Here is a 17410-nt window from a genome sequence, read left to right on the forward strand (position 1 = left end):
TACCTTTGATGGCACTGCCAAGTGCACGGCCAGGGCTTGGGTTAAAAAGATGGACACATATTTTCAACTCAACCGGATGACAGAGTAGGAAGCCATTAAGATGGCCACGCTGCACCTGGAGGGGGAAGCCCATGATTGGTGGTTTCATGGCTTGACCACCTTGGGGCATGCCCAGATAGTTTCCTATGAGGACTTCACCTGGAGGATGGTGGAGCGATTTGATCAGAGGGATCCAGAGGCTTCTTTTAGGGAACTGACACAACTGCGCCAAACAGACAACCTAGAGCAGTACTTTTCAGAATTTCTATGTGTGTCAATGATGGTCTTGGATCTATCCGTAGCAAGGAGGGTATATACCTTCATTGAGGGCTTTCTTGAGCCCCTACGTGGATTGGTGAAGTCACGTGGACCCTCCACGCTGCAGGAAGCAGTCTTGTGTGCCAGGGATCTATAGGGGGTCATCCCCAAGACTAGAGCACCATTTCCTGCACGGACCCCTTTCCCACAAAAGGGGCATGAGACTAGACCCCCATCGCCGAGGACCACATAGGGGAGGGGGCAGTTGGATGAGGAGACACGGAAGGACCTCCGGAGGAGGAAGCTGTGCTTCACATGCAGAGAGCCCTGGGCACTTGGCCATAGGTGCACTGTGGGTAGAGCACACTACATCAAGGTCTTTTCTGACAGTGACCAAGAGGATGAGGTGGAGCAGGATTGTGGTGGGACAGATGGAGAGTGTTCGACAGACAGAGGGTCACCCCCACCACCTCCACAGGGAGGGGCATCTCTTGCCCCAGCAAGAGTCCTTGCTTCTTTATGCAGGATTCCTAAGTTTTTGACACTGAGGATCAAAGGCACTGTACAGGGACAGAGGGTGTCAGTGCTGGTAGACAGTGGGGCTACCCACAATTTCATAGATGCACAACTGGTCTAGAGGAGGGGCCTCACCACAACAAAGTTTGAGGGTTTCTCAGTCCTAGTGCCAGGTGACCGTACCATCCAGTGCACCAGATATGTGCCCTCCTTGACAGTAGTTATGGGGAACTACTCGATGACAGACCACTTCTTTGTGGTCGATGTGCCAGACACCAACGTGGTGATGGGTGTCCAGTGGTTGTATTCCCTTGGGCGAGTCACGACGGATTGGAGGAAACCAGAGATGGAGTTCATTGGGCCAGATGGCAAACTGGTGGTCTTGAGAGGCATGCAGTCTTACCCACCTTAGACAGTTTCGACCCACAGGATGGAGGCAGATCTACGACATGGGGACATTGCATGGGCAGTTGAGTTGAGGATCTTAGAGGCTGGGGGACAAGTGTAGCCACCACCAACAGACATACAGGGTTTACTGGATAGGTATGTGGTAGTGTTTGGGGACATTCCACTAGGGCAGCCACCAGATAGAGGATTTGAGCACACCATTGAGCTGGAGCCGGGTGTACAGGCAGTGATCACTACTCCTTACAGGCATCCCAAAGCCTATAAGGACGAGATAGAGAAGGCCATCCAGGAGTTGCTTGCATTGGGCCATATCAGGCGAAGTTCCAGTCCTTTCGTTGCTTCAGTAGTGCTGGTGAAGAAAAAGGATGGAACCCTTCAAATGTGTATTGATTATCGGGTCCTCAACCGGAAGACTCTTAAAAACTGGTACCAAATTCCCTGCATTGACGAGCTGATGGATGAGCTTAGAGGAGCCAAGTACTTCTCTAAGATTGATCTACGTTCAGGGTACCACCAGATCAGGGTGAGGGATCAGGACATCCTGAAGACAACTTTTCGGTGCCACTATGGGCACTTTGAGTTTCTGGTCATGCCGTTTGGGTTGACCAACGCTCCAGCCACATTCCAGTCTTGCATGAACAATGTTTTTCGGGGACAACCGAGGAGGTTTGTGCTAGTATTCTTCAATGACATCCTGATTTATAGCTAGATGTGGGAGGAGCACCTCCTACACTTGGAGGAGGTATTATGCATTCTGGAGGAGCAATAGTTTTATGCCAAGCTCTCCAAGTGCGAGTTTGGGTTGACAAAGATGCTCTACCTAGGGCATATTATTGGAGCAGATGGGGTGAAAGTTCATGAGGAGAAGATTCGGGCCATTCGGGATTGGCTAGTACCTCGAGACGTGACTACACTGAGGGGCTTCTTGGGCATTTGCACCTATTACAAGAAGTTTGTCAAAGGGTTCTCGCAGCTGGCAACACCTTTGATAGACTTGACCAAGAAGGGGGCCTTCACATGGACTGATGGAGCACAGGTTGCCTTTGATCACCTCAAGGAGGTGATGAGCAGTTGCCCTGTCTTGGCACTTCTAGACTTTTCCCAACCATTCACGGTGGAGTGTGATGCATCCGGGGTAGGAGTTGGAGCAATGTTGTCACAGGAGGGGCATCCCATAGCTTTCGAGAGTGAAAGCTCCTACCGCATGAGCTGTCATATTCCATATATGACAAGGAGATGCTGGCCATTATGCATGCATTGGCCAAGTTTCGCCAGTATTTGGTGGGCAACCGGTTTTGAGTGAACACTGATCACAACAGTCTTCGACATTTCATGGGGCAGCACAGCCTCAACGACAGGCAACAGAGATGGGTTAGCAAGGTGCAGGCCTATGATTTCGACATCGAGTATGTGCGGGGGAAGCACAATGTGGTGGCTGATGCTCTATCTCGGAGACCAGCTAGGTTATCTCTCATGAGCATTTGCCAGGATTGGAGGCTCAGTTGTTGGTGGAGTACTCCAAGGACAGGAGGGCATGCGAGGTATTGGAGGGGACACATGCAGATGAGCGTTACTGTGTGATGGATGAGGTCATCTATTACAAGGGGCACATTTACTTAGTGCCCAACTCGCAGTTGAGGGAGAGGATACTCCAGGCAGCTCATGATTCACCATTGTCCGGACACCAGGGGTTTCGGAAGACTTATATGGCTGTTCGAGAGAGATTCACGTGGAAGGGCCTCAAGGAGGACGTGTTGCAGCACGTACGGGAGTGTGAGGCCTGTCAGCGGAACAAGGGGGAGCTGATCCACCCTGTAGGACTACTACAACCACTTCCCATTCCAGAGGGGAAATGGGAAAGTATTTTGATGGATTTCATCACTAGGCTCCCCACAGTACAGGGGAAGGATTGCATATATGTAGTGGTCGATAGGTTGACCAAATTTGCCCACTTCTTTGCCATCCCCACTAGGTACACGACTGCACAGGTTGTCGAGTTGTTCTTTCGTGAGGTTTTCAGGTTGCATGGGCTACAGAGACAACAGATTCATGGGTGGCTTTTGGCAGGAACTCTTCAGGTTGGTTGGGATGGAGCTCACTCCTAGCATCAGTTATCACCCTCAGACTGATGGCCAGACGAAGAGGGTTAATTAGTGGTTGGAGGGGTACCTGAGGAACTATGTGACAGGTCAGTAGAGGACATGGATTCGGTGGTTGCATCTGGGCGAGTACTGCTACAACACTACGCACCACATGTCTATTGGTATGACTCCTTTCCGTGCCCTTTATGGATATGATGCATTGACTTTTGCTGATATTGTTTTTGGAGACAGCTAGGCCCCAAAGGCCAAAGACTGGGTCCAAGAGAGCCAAGATATCCTCAAGGCTCTCAAGGATAATTTGGTGACAACCCAAAATCAGCAAAACTTTATGTAGACCGACACAGGACAGAGAGGCACTTTGAGGAGGGGGACTTAGTATACCTCCAGCTGCAGCCTTACAGGCAATCTACGTTGAAATCGAAGGGGGCCAAGAAGCTACAACCTTCTATGGGCCCTACCGGGTGACTAAGTGAGTTGGGGAGGTGGCTTATGAGTTGGTGCTGCCTCTAGGGAGTAGAATCCACAACGTGTTTCATGTCTCATGCCTGAAGAAGGTGTTGGGACAACAAGTGACGGTAGCAATTGATCTACCCCCGCTGGATGATGAGAGCCACTTGGTGTTAGAACCAAAGGCCATTTTGGAAGGCAGGGAAAGGAGACTGAGGAGCAGGAACATAAGGGAGTTCTTGGTACGCTGGAAGAACTTGCCGGATGAGGATGCCACTTGGGAAGGTGAGCACATATTAGAGCACCCAGCTTTGAGGTTGCTTGAGGGCAAGCAACATTTGGGAGGGGAGGACTGTCATGTCCCTTCTCAAAAACATTTGGCACAATTTTGACTTAGGAGGACCCCACACTTAGACTTAGGAACTATGGGGAAAATTCGACTTTATTTAGCAGCGAGTGGAATGTGGGGGCCACCCACATGGGGAATTCAAACTTGGCCATTCGATGTGCTTGGAGGGAAATCAAATGGGTGGATGGAGGGGCCCACATGAGGCTAAGGAGGCCCAAGGTAATAAAAGGAGGATCAACTCTCATTTTCGACCATCTTCTACATTTGCAAACAAACACTCACTTGTATGCTTTGCTGCTTAGCAAGTCTACTGGCTGTTTAGCCACGAATCTCTCACGCGGGAGATTCAACCTCTACTTTGGGGGACCATCCGTGCCCACCCTAGGGAGGCTGTTCTATAGGAGTTTCAGGGAGTCAGGGACAACAACACACTTCAGCCATCAACGCAGAGAGGGAACTGCGTATTCCTGGGCAGCCAGAAAACACACAGGAGGAGTTGGAGGTCAGCAAGGGGATTCATTGCTTGCTGGGAGATTCGGGAGTTGAGGAGGTAGCATAGTGAAGGCATTTTCACTGGAGTTTGCAGCCAGCTAGACCAGCGCATCAGTCAGTCGAATTTCTGGACAGAGGGACTGCGTAGAGGCCATCCAACAACAATTCGTGGGGACTTGGGGAGTCGTTGGTCTTGGCCGAGAGCCATCCGGGGAGCTAGGAGTTGGATAACATAGGTAAAAACCAACCAGGGAAAATTGTAAGGATGGAAAATTATCTTGAATTTTAAAAACATTGGCGAATCTCACTAGTCCCTAATATGCAAACAATAAACTATTTATTGATGTATTTGTAAAATTATTCAAATTTATAATGATTTTATATATACTCTCTATATAATGTTGGCAATTTTTAAGATAAATTATTTTTATATTGTAAAATTTGGGTGAATCATTTTGATAAAAAATGGAAATTGGTGAATCTTTTTTTTGGAAAAATCGTGGAAAATTAGCCCACCTACGAATATTAGCCCCTAAAATTTTCCATGAAACCAACATTTTGGAGGAGTTTGCAGGGGGATTTGCAGGCTGTTTCTTGCAAGTTAAAATTGGTAGTGGAAGCTAGAGAGAGGCTTTAAGGGGGTCGAAAATCCAAAGTCAAAACCAACGGAATTCCCTTTTGGGTTTTTCTGGGTTTTGTTCAAGGAGTCCGGGGTTAAAAGCACACAATTTTCTGTGCAGTTTTTGAGTACCTTTCAGCTAGTCAAAGTTCAGCAGGGCAGTGGTTTACTGGGGTAGCGCAGTGTAGAGTGGTGCAGCAGTTGGGCAGCCTTTAGCTCAATTATTTTCCCACCTGGGGTTGGTCTTGTTTGTTCATTGGGACAAGCCCAGGTGCACCATTCCATTTCATATTATATCTAGCCTGCAGATTTTTAATAATATGGCTTAGCAGTTCCTTATTGGCAGCATTTTCATGGATGTTTGACGAGTGTTTTATTTTTATATGCTATTGCACAATTTATTTGCTTAATATTACTTACATTCCTACTTAGGAACATTACAAGCTGTCTCCCTACAACAAGCTATGTGGGGTAGTTCTTATGAAATGTGAAAACGAGTGACTAGTTGGCAACCAAGTCCGGGAGACACAACTGAATGGCCTAGCAACTTGGTTGAATTAGCAAGTTAAATGATTTGATTAGATTATTGTGGAAGACCAATGCCTTAAATGGAGTCAATTACTTGCTTGAGATAGATTATTTACCAAGTCATTGGATGAACAGTTGTTGCTTAAAGATGCTTCACTATCCTAAATGAGATGCGAATCCTACATTCTATGTGAGATGCAAAATCTTGGTTTATTTTAAATTATATGCCTATCTAAGTGTATCTTTCCTCTCAACTGTTTTGAAGTTAGTTTCTAGAGTAGGTTGTGAGAGAGAAACCAAGCTTGGTTGATAGCGAGATAAGCCCACCTTTCTCACCCAGCTTGCGAAGTCTAGAACCTTTTTAGTGGTTAACACGATGACTGTTTTGATCACACATAGCTAACACATACCATAAATCAACAGAAAAAGAATACCATGAACTGAACCCCAAAGTCTTTCTATTAGGATAAAATAATGTTCCCAATAGAGTAGCAACTCAATACAAGCGTTCAAGAATTACATCCTCCAAAGATATCAAATAGAAGCTAAATGGCTTCTTTATATAGAGAAATCCCTCCAAGTGGAAAATAACAGCTAGTTGGCTTGATCCTTGTCAAAATAATCTCGATTGTTGCAAATAGCTCGATTATCTTTTAATCTCCACCATCAAATTTTTAATTTTGAAGAAAAATTCGAATTTTTCTTGAAACCTACTTTTAATTAATCCAAAAGTTAATATTTTAGATTAATTTCCTCAAAAATTTGACTTTGACTTAACCACCGAGGTCCAAGGGCTTAAATTTTTTTAAAATATCCATTTTTCTCTTGGTGGTGGACCTCCAAAAATTGACTTCTCTTTGACCCATGAATTTTTTATTATTTTCCACTTGGAGAGAAATGAATTTCTCTATAATAATTTTTTGACTCAAAATTAATTAATTTTCTAGCTTAGGATTTTTATTTAATTTAGCCACAAAAATTATTTAATTGACGCTAGAGGGGATTTAGTGATTTTCCACCCTCGAATATTTTAACCATGGTGTATAACTATGAGTAACCATGCACTAAAATAATTTTTACATCAAATATTTACAATATCAACTCTTAAAAGGGAAAATACACATTTATATTCAGACCCTCAATAATTTATCCAATTCTGCGACACAATATGATCTAGTATGAAACCAAGTGTGCTTGTAATAAAATAATTTAGCCAAATGTGCTGAAATTATTCTCAAACACACTTTTGCAATAGTCTCGATATATCACTAGGACTCACCTAAGACTTTGTGAATGAATTCAACCCTAGCTTTGGGGTTTAAGCTAGAAGAAAAACTCTGCCGGTTATCCGTGTTTAGAAACACACATAATTCGGTGAAGTTAAAAAAATTCCTAGGATGAAATCCTTTTCCAAAATCAAAGGCTTATTTAGGCGCTGTTACATAATTTAACAGTCATACTAGCATCATTTAAAATACATGACTCGGATTGGATCATTAAATTGTTTGTCATCCACCTTGATGCAGTTGGAGTGGAAAAAGTGGAGGAATCAGCTCACAGGACGGTTTTTACTGGCGGGACCTAGTTTGGCAAAACATGGTCTAAAACCTTTCAAGAGCGTTTTGAGGCATCAAATGACGTTTTTTGGGGGTAAAACTTTTCTGTTTTAGCGCCACACCAGTTCATGCTATTTTACACACAAAGATCTTTCCACGACACAAGAAACGTGTCAATCAGAGTCCGTATGCAAAAGTTATGCCACTCGGAAGTTGACCTTCCTGTTTTCACACCTATAATTAAGGAGGATGCTGTGTCAACCCCCATTATTCATGGAAAAGGGGCTAGCCACGTGATTATGATGTGAAAGACTCTAGAAGAGTCTATATTGTAACTTTAGTTAAGAGTTGATGTAGTCAAAATTAACCACTAGTAGGCTATCGAGCTGTGTTATAATCGGGCCACTAGGAGGAAGAGGCATTCCATTCTTTCGAGAGCATTTTGTTCCATAACCGAGCAAAGGTGGTGAAGAGAGATAGGAGGTAGAGCACACAAAGAGGATCTGTGCATTGTAGCAGCTCACAGGCCACAAACATTACTTCTTTGTACTCGCAACCATATTTCCAGATAGAGAAAGAGAGTGAAGCAGCCTCACTTTCCAGCTGGGTTTTCTCCCGAAAGGGTTTTCTAGAGAGAATATCTTGTGTCTTATGTGTGTGTTTGTGAGTTTATTTTGTCGTTCTCTACTTTTCTGCATAATTTCCATTCGCATGCATGCACTAATTATAGTTAAATCTACAGATCTTAAAGTTTAATAAAACTGTAATAGTGTAGAGTCTCAAATTTTTAATATAATATTATCAGATCTGTTGTGACGAACTATCTAGTGGAATATCCATGACAATTTACGGATAATTGGGTATCAGAGCCAGGTTTCTTTGGGTATTTTGTGGAGATTGCAGGGATCTAGATTGGCGGGGCCAAAAATCATAAAACCCTAATCATGGTCAACGAATTTGTAAATGAACCTCATGAACTTGCAGAAGTGAGGTTTACGCAGTTGGAACAACATGTCGTAGATATGAACCGCAATGTAAGCCTCCTCATGACGGCCTTGAATAGAAAGCTGCAGATATTTGGAGAAGATGGGGGTTCGAATGCAGAGGACAAATCAGAACGGTGATCAGAAGATCAGAGAGAAATGAAGAACCAATTGAAGAAAGGACCCGAAAAAGATCAACCCAGTTCGAATGCCGTGAACCAATCACAGTCCTTGTTTAAAATGGAAGCAAAAGTCGATATCAAAGCATACTGTGGCGAGATCGACGCTCCGAAGCTGAACCACTGGTTGCAGCAAAATCAAGATTCTCGGGTTATCTCAACGAGAATCTCGGCTCAGTTTAAGGAGATGGAACTCGTGAGCTTTATGCAACATATCTGAGTGTGTATCGTTGTGTTTCCTGGGAAGTAACAATTAGCTCCAGCTTGCATTAAATACAATGATATAAGCTTTAGTTTCTAGGAAAAGAGACACTCATTTTGTGGTTCGATTCCTTTGAATCCTGAGCTCTTAAAGGCTTCTACGTAGATGATGAAACTGAGCCTGTGTTTATAAGGTAGTTGGAGCAGCGTAGAGTTCTAGTTGCTGTAAGGAAGACTATGCGAATCAAATCAACCAAAAATTCCAGTGTAAAAAGGGACTTAAAAGGGAGAGATAAGTTGAATCTCTCATGTACTTTTTGTTGTAAAAAATTCTCTAAAGAAGCAAATAAAACTCCAACTCTGGTTTTCCCCAAGCAATCGGGTTTTTTCTAGGGTCAAGTTTGACCAAAAACACTGTGTACTTATGTTAATTTTCTATGTTGTGCTTGCTCATTTAATTTTATATCAGTTGAAAAGTTTAATGGTAGTAGCTAGTAAATGGTTCAAATAATTGCATTTGAAAGTTGTATATCAGACCTATCAGATTTGGGACTATGGTTAAACATTCATGCAAAAAAATAAAATCTATGTAAGCTGCCAGTGAACCTAGATTTTCTACAATCTCCTATATTGGCCCTTGGCTTTAGGAAGAGCACTACTTGGGAAACCCTGATTTTGGTAGTGTGGTCCCGTTTTTTCGTTTCACATTTTTCACTCCCCTTTGTACATTACAAGCCCTATTTCATCATTTTTCCTTCTCTGGGTCCACAGGGCATTGGCACTCTCCCTCCCCTTGTGCACATATTTGGTTCAGACTTGGAAACATTGCTTAGGAGGTTGATGCAACTAAAAGAAACTTAAAAGCATATATTGGCCACAAGCAAGAAACAAGAGAAAAAGAAGATCATAAAATACAAAAGATGGTATGGACATCTAAAATAGCACGTGGGCAAAAGTCAAACATGAGCATCACTCCTTATCATGGTGGCCATCAGTCTGGTTCCTAGGGCCCATGAGTACCCCTCACATCATTAAAGGAACCCATGCATGTCCCAACCCTTGGTGGGCGATGAATTGCCCCATCTTAAAGGGGTTATAATTGCTTTACATCATTCATAGCATGCTTTCAATTCCCAAGAGCTTCGAGCAATAATACAAAGAAAATTCAAGAAAAGGCAAAAGGAAAGTAAAGAGGGGTGGAAAAACTAAGGCTGGGGTAGCTCATGTAACCACGATTGCTCCCTCACATCTATATACCCAACATGTGGACATCCCTCAGCATTGCTATCCTCTTACCCACGGCATTTGGCCTTGAGACCCCTGTATCCCATCCATTCAATTATCATTCACATGCCACCTATTAATTGAAGGATGTACTAAGGACCTGTCTTTCTCTCAGGGGCTGAAAACACCTAATAGGATTTCTTTATTAATCACTCCTACCTAGGGAGGTAACACTACTTCGATATTAAAGCCCCAAATTTGGAAGATAAGCCCCATATGAAGTCTTAATGTGCCCTTGACTAACAAGGTTGGTTCACATAGATGCACTAATGATTGTTGTACCTGATGGTGAAGATGCAACATTGGACATTATGTGTGATCGACATGTGGTTCATCATGGGATGGGTAACTTAACTAGGGCCTAAGTCCACTAGAGGAGCATATGACACCCCACAGGTGAAGTGTTGAGAGCCATGGGACTCATGTTACTTGCAGAGTATCATCATTCCACTCTATGGGCACCTACAACACCACAACAGTCTGTGCTTTGCCCCACATTATTCATGAGATGACGCACTTGGATCAGTATGCCCCCAGTTGGCTTAGTAGTGCACCTATGGTTTGGTCGCTGATCCGAGGTCCAGATGAGGTTTGTCTCACCCTTTGAGACGTGGGAGAGTTAGCACCATTCTCTGAGCCCTTAACGATGGAGCAAATCTAGGCTATTCTATCACTAGGAGACCCATGAAACCCATTTTGTGCCCCAAACACAAAGGTCCACATGATGATTTGCATGGATATCTAGGGGCCAACCCCTAGAGGATGATTTTTGGAGCCCTCTTGACTCAATTTGGCACCAAGGGAGCTCAATGCATGCCTCAAGAAGATCACGTAGTGATGACGTTAGTGTTTCAACCCTCTAGTGAGTTAACTTTTATGATTTCACATTGGCTATGTGGTTGGCTTGTAACCACAATTAGATTTTGCCCTCCATTTGACAACTAAGAGGGGATTTAGGCTAAAATTAGACTTGATTGGACATATATAAATATGAGAGAGCTCATTTAGTCTCTCATCATCTTCTCTTGGACAATTCAACCTCTTAGAAGAATTTCACAGTTGTTCCTTATTGGCTATTGGAGATATTTTGGATGCATTTCGATATTTGGAAGCTATTTTTGATTGTCTTTGGAGCTACTTCTTTGGATAACGGATGGACATACTACATGTTGTCTTGTAAGGGCCTATTGTTGAAGATTTTCTATCTTGAAATTGTCTAATGTATGGAATTGTCTTCAATGGAGTCAAGAAAACCTCAGACTTCCACTTCCTATTTAAAGGAGAAGAGATCGAGATTGTCAGCACCTATACATATTTGGGAGTTCAGTTTTTAGGGCCTCGCTTCAGCCTGCGGCCAGCCCTTCAGCCTCGGATCAACAAAGGGTATGGCTCCCTAGCCCTTCTGGAGAGGCAATGTTTCCGGCACCATTTCCAGGACATCTCGTCCAAAATGAGCATCATGGACACTTTGATTCGCCCCACAGTGCTTTACGGCTCAGAGATTTGGGGTCCCTCTCTCCTAGAGTCAGATTGGGCTTCAGCAGAGCGGGTCCAGACCCTCCTTTTGCGTCGTTTCATTAGGTGCAAGCAGACAGTTCCTCAACACATCATTCTAGCAGAGTTCGGGGCTCAACCTTTCCGCCTAGAGGTGATATTCAGGGTAGTGTCGCTCCTGCACAGGCTTCGAGGCCTGGCAGACACGAGGAAGGGTCGTGACAAATACCCATATTTAGCATATTGCTCCTTGGAGAACATCGCCCATATGCAGACAGGCCGATCCAAATGTTGGTACACTGGTGTGACAGAGCTTCTGGAGGCTTCAGGAATCCAGATTGACCATCTCCCTCCTTTTCAGTACTCTCTGAATGCTCCAGGCCACCTCCTTCCCAATCAGCAAGAGCTGAATAAAATCATTAAGGAGGATATTTACAGACGATACATTCAGACTACATGGACCAATCCTCCCAATGGGTTGCGTCCAAAAATGGCCTTCTATGCGGAGCATTGCCTGGAGATCAGGGATGGGCTCATCATCAGACCCCAGTACACGTTCTAGCATTGGATGCATGCCCTTAGAATCCCCCTCGGGCAGCTCAGAGTTGGGTCTCATAGACTCCGGGTGGAGACAGATCACCACATCGATAGGGCAGATAGGATTTGCCAGCTCTGTCACTTACAAGAGATAGAGACAGAGACACACTTCATCTTCGGATGCCCTGCTTACTACGAGATTCGAGGTCATTTCCATTGTCTCTTTAGGTCTTCTCAGACTTTGACCAGCTTCCTCAGATATGTTGATGAGAGATGCCCTGTACTTTATCTCCAGGAGGCCTTCAGATTTCGGGCCCGTTTTCTTCAGCCCCCCACTAGATCGAACACCACGCAGAAGATCACAAACTTCTTTAGGGCGCTACCATCAGCGCAGGGCACCAAAAGAACCATTGACCGACCCACAAACACTGAGACCAGATCAGTGCGGTCCCGGGGGGGCCGACCCACCAGACTGCACCGACGCTCTAGGATTGGATCCACCCCTGGGAGGCGCCCTAGAACCTCCAGGCGACAGCAACGACAACCTAGTATGCCCACAGGACAATAGACTTTGACAAGCTTCTCTCAGTTTTCTTCTCTCGACCTCGGATGTTAGGAGTAGGAACTGGGCAGGAGACTCCTTCCGCCCTTCCTTCTTCTTCTTCTTCTCCTTCTCTGCTTCATCGCAGTGCTTTGTGTCGAAGCCGAGAGCTTCTAGCTTCTACATTTACATTTACTTAGATTATAGATATATTTTCTACTTTTTAAAAGAAATGTTAAAGGGGACCGTTTGGTCCACTGGCTTGGCATGATGTAATCATTGTAACCGGCAGTCCCGTTGATCTATTACGGTCATTTGTTGGACATTAATAAAATTATCTTATCTTGTCTTATCTAGGTTATGCTATTTTGTGCCCTGATTATTGAAAATTAATTTTGAAAGGCTATCTAGTTGGGTATTGCATATGATATTCGTTGTACAACATGTAATGAATGTTCCTAGTGGAGGAAATCTTTAATCTCTCCATCAAACTCCATTTTCTTTTGAAGTGGGTAAATGCTAAAAGTTGATACCTAGGGCATCAATTTTTAGCCTCCTTAGAAAGGATCTAGCTTATCTATCTCATCCTTGACTCCATATGCCTAAAGGACAAGGCACTAGTCCAAGTCATTGGTGATCAATCCTAAATTTTCTCCATAATTTTCTCTCCTAAAATTGGTCCTTTTAAGGCTAGGGCAAAAATCTAGGGCTTGCAGCGAAATTTTAGGGAGGAGGCTTTTTGGTGATTTGAGAGCCTAAACATCAAGCTTAGGGTCTAAGCTACCTATTCTCCAAGTTTGGTGGGCATCCACTCAAATTTCATCCATAAAATCTCTTGCCCTAGGTGTTGCTCCAAGAGGGAAACCCTAGTTCTTTTCCCCTCAACTTGAGGACTTCCTTGAAGGTTGTATGAGCTTAGTACTTGTTGAAGTATATCATAAGAAGCCTTTTCTCTCGGGCCTTGACTTTGTGAATACCTATCACCATCGGAAAATCTCAAGCCCATAGGTCTTGAGCCCCTTTTTCTAGGGCTTTTCTTTGAGAGCGTTTTGCTTCTTTGAAGCCTTGAACCATTATTGAGTCTCTCTCTTGAATGAGTTCTAGCTTGATCACTTGGTGCCTTATACCTAGCATATCTATTTTAAGTGATCTCCTTCCTTCCTAGACTCCTTGCATCGGTGAAAATCCATAAAGAGCAGAGGGTTTTGGCTGAGGTGACATTGGGCCTCTATCCCATTGTTAGCACTTTGTCTAGCTTTTGACTTGTAGAGTTTCCCTCTCCAAGGCTTACTAGATTTTGTGATAACAGGACCTACATCTGTCCATCTTGTCCATAAGCCCATACCCTTCCATTTCCCAATCTGTTATTTCAACATGTTAGAAAGATCTTAACTAGTTCAACATCAAGAAGTCCAACCTGCTCAAAGTTGTATCTAAAGATTCCCGTAGTCTATCAGATCTAACCATGGGACCCAAAATCTCTGCACTGCCCCAAGTGATGTTCAGATTCCTTTAACAACAAAATCATCCTATAGATATTAAGACCAAGAAAGCACTGTCAATACCTTTGTCTATCTTCATTGGTCCATAGACTTTAAGAACAGAAACAATGATACCCAGTTCCTTCATCTTGAAAGAAATGCACAAACTTGATACAAATGAAAAAGAGTTTGTCAGTTCTACAAATGGTCCCCATCTGGTGACAATATCTCCTGACATACTATCTATATCTAAAGCCTCAAAGTCCCATTATTTTAAGCACAATTTTTCAATATCCTGGTAGTCGTTGTCCCAATCCCCATGGATTCTTGAAGAAGTATGATCTCTGGCTTCTCTAGCTCAAGCAATCTACAGAGGGATTTTTTTTTTAATAAGGAGACATCTACAGCCCAATTGAATTTAATAAATCAACTAAAGTATATGATGAAGATATTAATTCACAACTAAGGTTAGGGAGGAGTGCCCTAATGTGGAGATCAAGAAAAATATTTTACAATAAAACCTTAATGGCATCTTAATCACAGGATCTGTTTCTCTGCACTATCAACCTACCAACATTCCCATTACTCTAAACAAAGATGACACTTTTTATGTCACAAAGAACCAAAATTCCATTGCAACTTATTTTCAAATGCATATATGGACTCATAATAAAGGAAGTTCAGTTTGGAATCTTAGCAATAGATGTTTCAAATGAAAGTTGACTTAGGATGGATTGATGATCCTATTTTGTCTAGAGCTTCAGTGATATTTTTGTCTTGTTTCCTCTTTTTGTCAAACATGAAATGAGAAATGGAATGTTGGATGCCAGGTCAATATGTTCTAGGGATAGCTCAAAAATGGAACAATGTAAGCCTTCATTTGTGTAAATGGAACGTGAGATGTATACTATTGAGTAAATGCTTCTGGTTCAATGTATACTGTGGTGTTAAATTTTAATATGCCTTTCATTCCTTTAATTCTTTTTGTCAATGCATTTCTCAAATGCTATGCAAGATTACTCTAGTAAGCTTTCAATGAATAATTTAAGGTTGATTCTGTTATTCTGAATTCTGTTAGGATAAAGGTGTGTACCTTTCCTGGAGTTTTTCCTAATTGCCCCTTGCAAGATAGATGCATAAATATATTAACAGTAACTCTTTCATAAACTTCTAAATTCACACAATATAATAAGAATGGGAATACCTGACTTATTCCATAAATGTCTAAGCAGCTATCCAAACTAGAAGTCTGGTTTCAACGACCAAAAGATGTCGTTCGTAAGCTTCTCACGGGGGATTTAGACCTCGGGATTGTCGGTATTGATACTGTTGCTGAATTTGGACAGGTAAGTGACACTTCTGTAATACCAATAAAAATGACTGTAGTTTATTTTAATTCTCAGTAAGTTTGCTGTCAAGGAGATAGGTCAGGTTTAATTTCTTGTCGCATTGTTATAATTTTGTGTTTCAACTTTGAATAGTTAATTTTCCCAAAATAAAATCCTCATTTTGCATCCTAGCAGTTATGATCGTTGGTGCGAGGTGCATGCAATATTCCGCTAAATAAGTAAGCTTATTTAAATATTAGGAACCACTCATTATGTTATTTCATGGCTTTGCCTTTTTCATTAGCTTTTTCTTCTGATGATCCAAGTTTAGGACCTACCTCAACTAGAAGAATGTGGGCTCCTGTTGTAATCTTTTGTCTAATACATGACGGAAGATAAATGCTAAATCACGTACTTATGTACTTAAGTTAGTTCAATGGTGTGGGTAAGCATGCTCCCAATTTGCATCTGCTTTTGGTGTGCCCTTTGGATGGTTTTGAGTGTTGATTTCTCTAGGGAGTGCACTCTTTTAAAACACACCTGTCCCAAGTTTAGGACCAACCTCAACCAGAGGAATGCGGACGCCCTCTGTAACCTTTTGTCTAATACATGATCTAGGGTAATGTTGGATCAAGTGTTTATGGATAAAGTGTTCTGGGGTGTGGGTAAGTGTCCCCCCATTTTGCACTCCCTCTTGAAGTGTGCTCCATTTGGGTGTGAGTGCGCTCCGAGACAGCTATTTTCATAACATTTTGAGGAGTGTGCCCTTGACCCTATAAAAATCGGTTCATTTTGGGAGCACTTTCTTGAATGTTAAAAAAGGATTCCTAAAGGATTTGGATTTGTAGCTAAGTTCTATTATTAAATTTTTAAAGTTAATGTTATATTTACTTATGAAGTCATAAAGATAATATTAATATTAATTTTTTAACATTAAAAGTTAAAAATGGGATCCCCATTTCACGATGTTTGGTAATGAACTTGGACCCATAGGACCTCATACAAAGAAAGTAGAAATTGAGGTGTATCCAATTTTCGGTGGGCTTTAATAGTGTTTAGCATTTCAAACATTTTGTGAAACAAGACAACGTAGATATTTCTTTCCTACAACCTTGGGTTGGGCAAGGTAGGATTACGAGATTGAAACTTAGGATTTGATCTATTGTATAGAAGAGTCAAGAAAATTCGTAGTGAACATGTGCTAGTAATGAGCTTTGTTACCTCATTACTACACAAGATTCAACTTTAGGGTGCATTGTCTAGGTTGGCTACTTAGCAACGTACCTTGAATAGCCCAATACAAAATAATATGCCGCGTAAACAAATTGAACTAAAGAGGTGAAAATTAGTTAGTGAGTAATAGAAGTTATGTTTCCTTTAAAGGAAACAATTATTCCAAAATATATGCATAAGTAGGACATCCACAATGATGTGGTTGCTGTATAGCTCATGGTGGTGCTCATTCTAAGGTTTACCAAGATGCATTTGGCATTTTAGATCATGAGAACGAAGTAAATTTTCTCTTGACTAGAAGATAGTCAAGTAGAGAGTAGAATTAGAATTATTCCTAAATTTATGCTTAAGTAGGACATCCACAATGATGTGGGGGCTGTGTAGCTCATGGTGGTGCTTGTTCTAATGTTTATCAAGATGCATTTGGTATTTTAGATCACGAGAACTTGAGTAACTTTTCTCTTGACAAGAAGATAGCCAAGTAGATAGTAGAGTAAGAATAATTAATTGTTTCTCTTTTCTCATTTATTAACTTGTAACATACTTTACTACTTTACACATTGTTGTATTTATCATGCTAATATCAACAATATCACAATAGATTGCAAGGTTTTCAAGGTGGTGAATATCACCTTACTATATCTTTTTCAATATTTGCTGATATTTTTCGATATTTTGTTGATGCTTTCATATTTATCTGATGAATATCTTTTATTGTTTTTACGTTTGCTTATATTATTTTTGTGGTTTTCCTTGAAATTGCCGATAAGCTATATTCTTGGCCTTGCATGATGTATTTGCTGACATGATAAATGCAACATTTACTTTATATCAG

At 42.1% G+C, this 17410-nt stretch overlaps 1 protein-coding gene across 1 annotated transcript in view; it reads left to right on the forward strand.

Moving 5' to 3' along the window:
• Nucleotides 1–17410, forward strand: part of LOC149229703 (ATP phosphoribosyltransferase 1, chloroplastic-like) — a 205829-nt gene that overhangs the window by 35397 nt on the left and 153022 nt on the right. Inside the window, exon 3 of the mRNA XM_089378700.1 lies at nucleotides 15247–15360. Within this exon, the coding sequence (XP_089234826.1) occupies nucleotides 15247–15360 (114 nt within the window). The remainder of the gene's footprint in view (nucleotides 1–15246; nucleotides 15361–17410) is intronic.

Source organism: Pinus tabuliformis, chromosome J (genome assembly GCF_031772625.1).
Source record: "Pinus tabuliformis cultivar Carrire ecotype Pingquan chromosome J, CPIR1, whole genome shotgun sequence".
Taxonomy (NCBI): Eukaryota; Viridiplantae; Streptophyta; class Pinopsida; order Pinales; family Pinaceae; genus Pinus; species Pinus tabuliformis.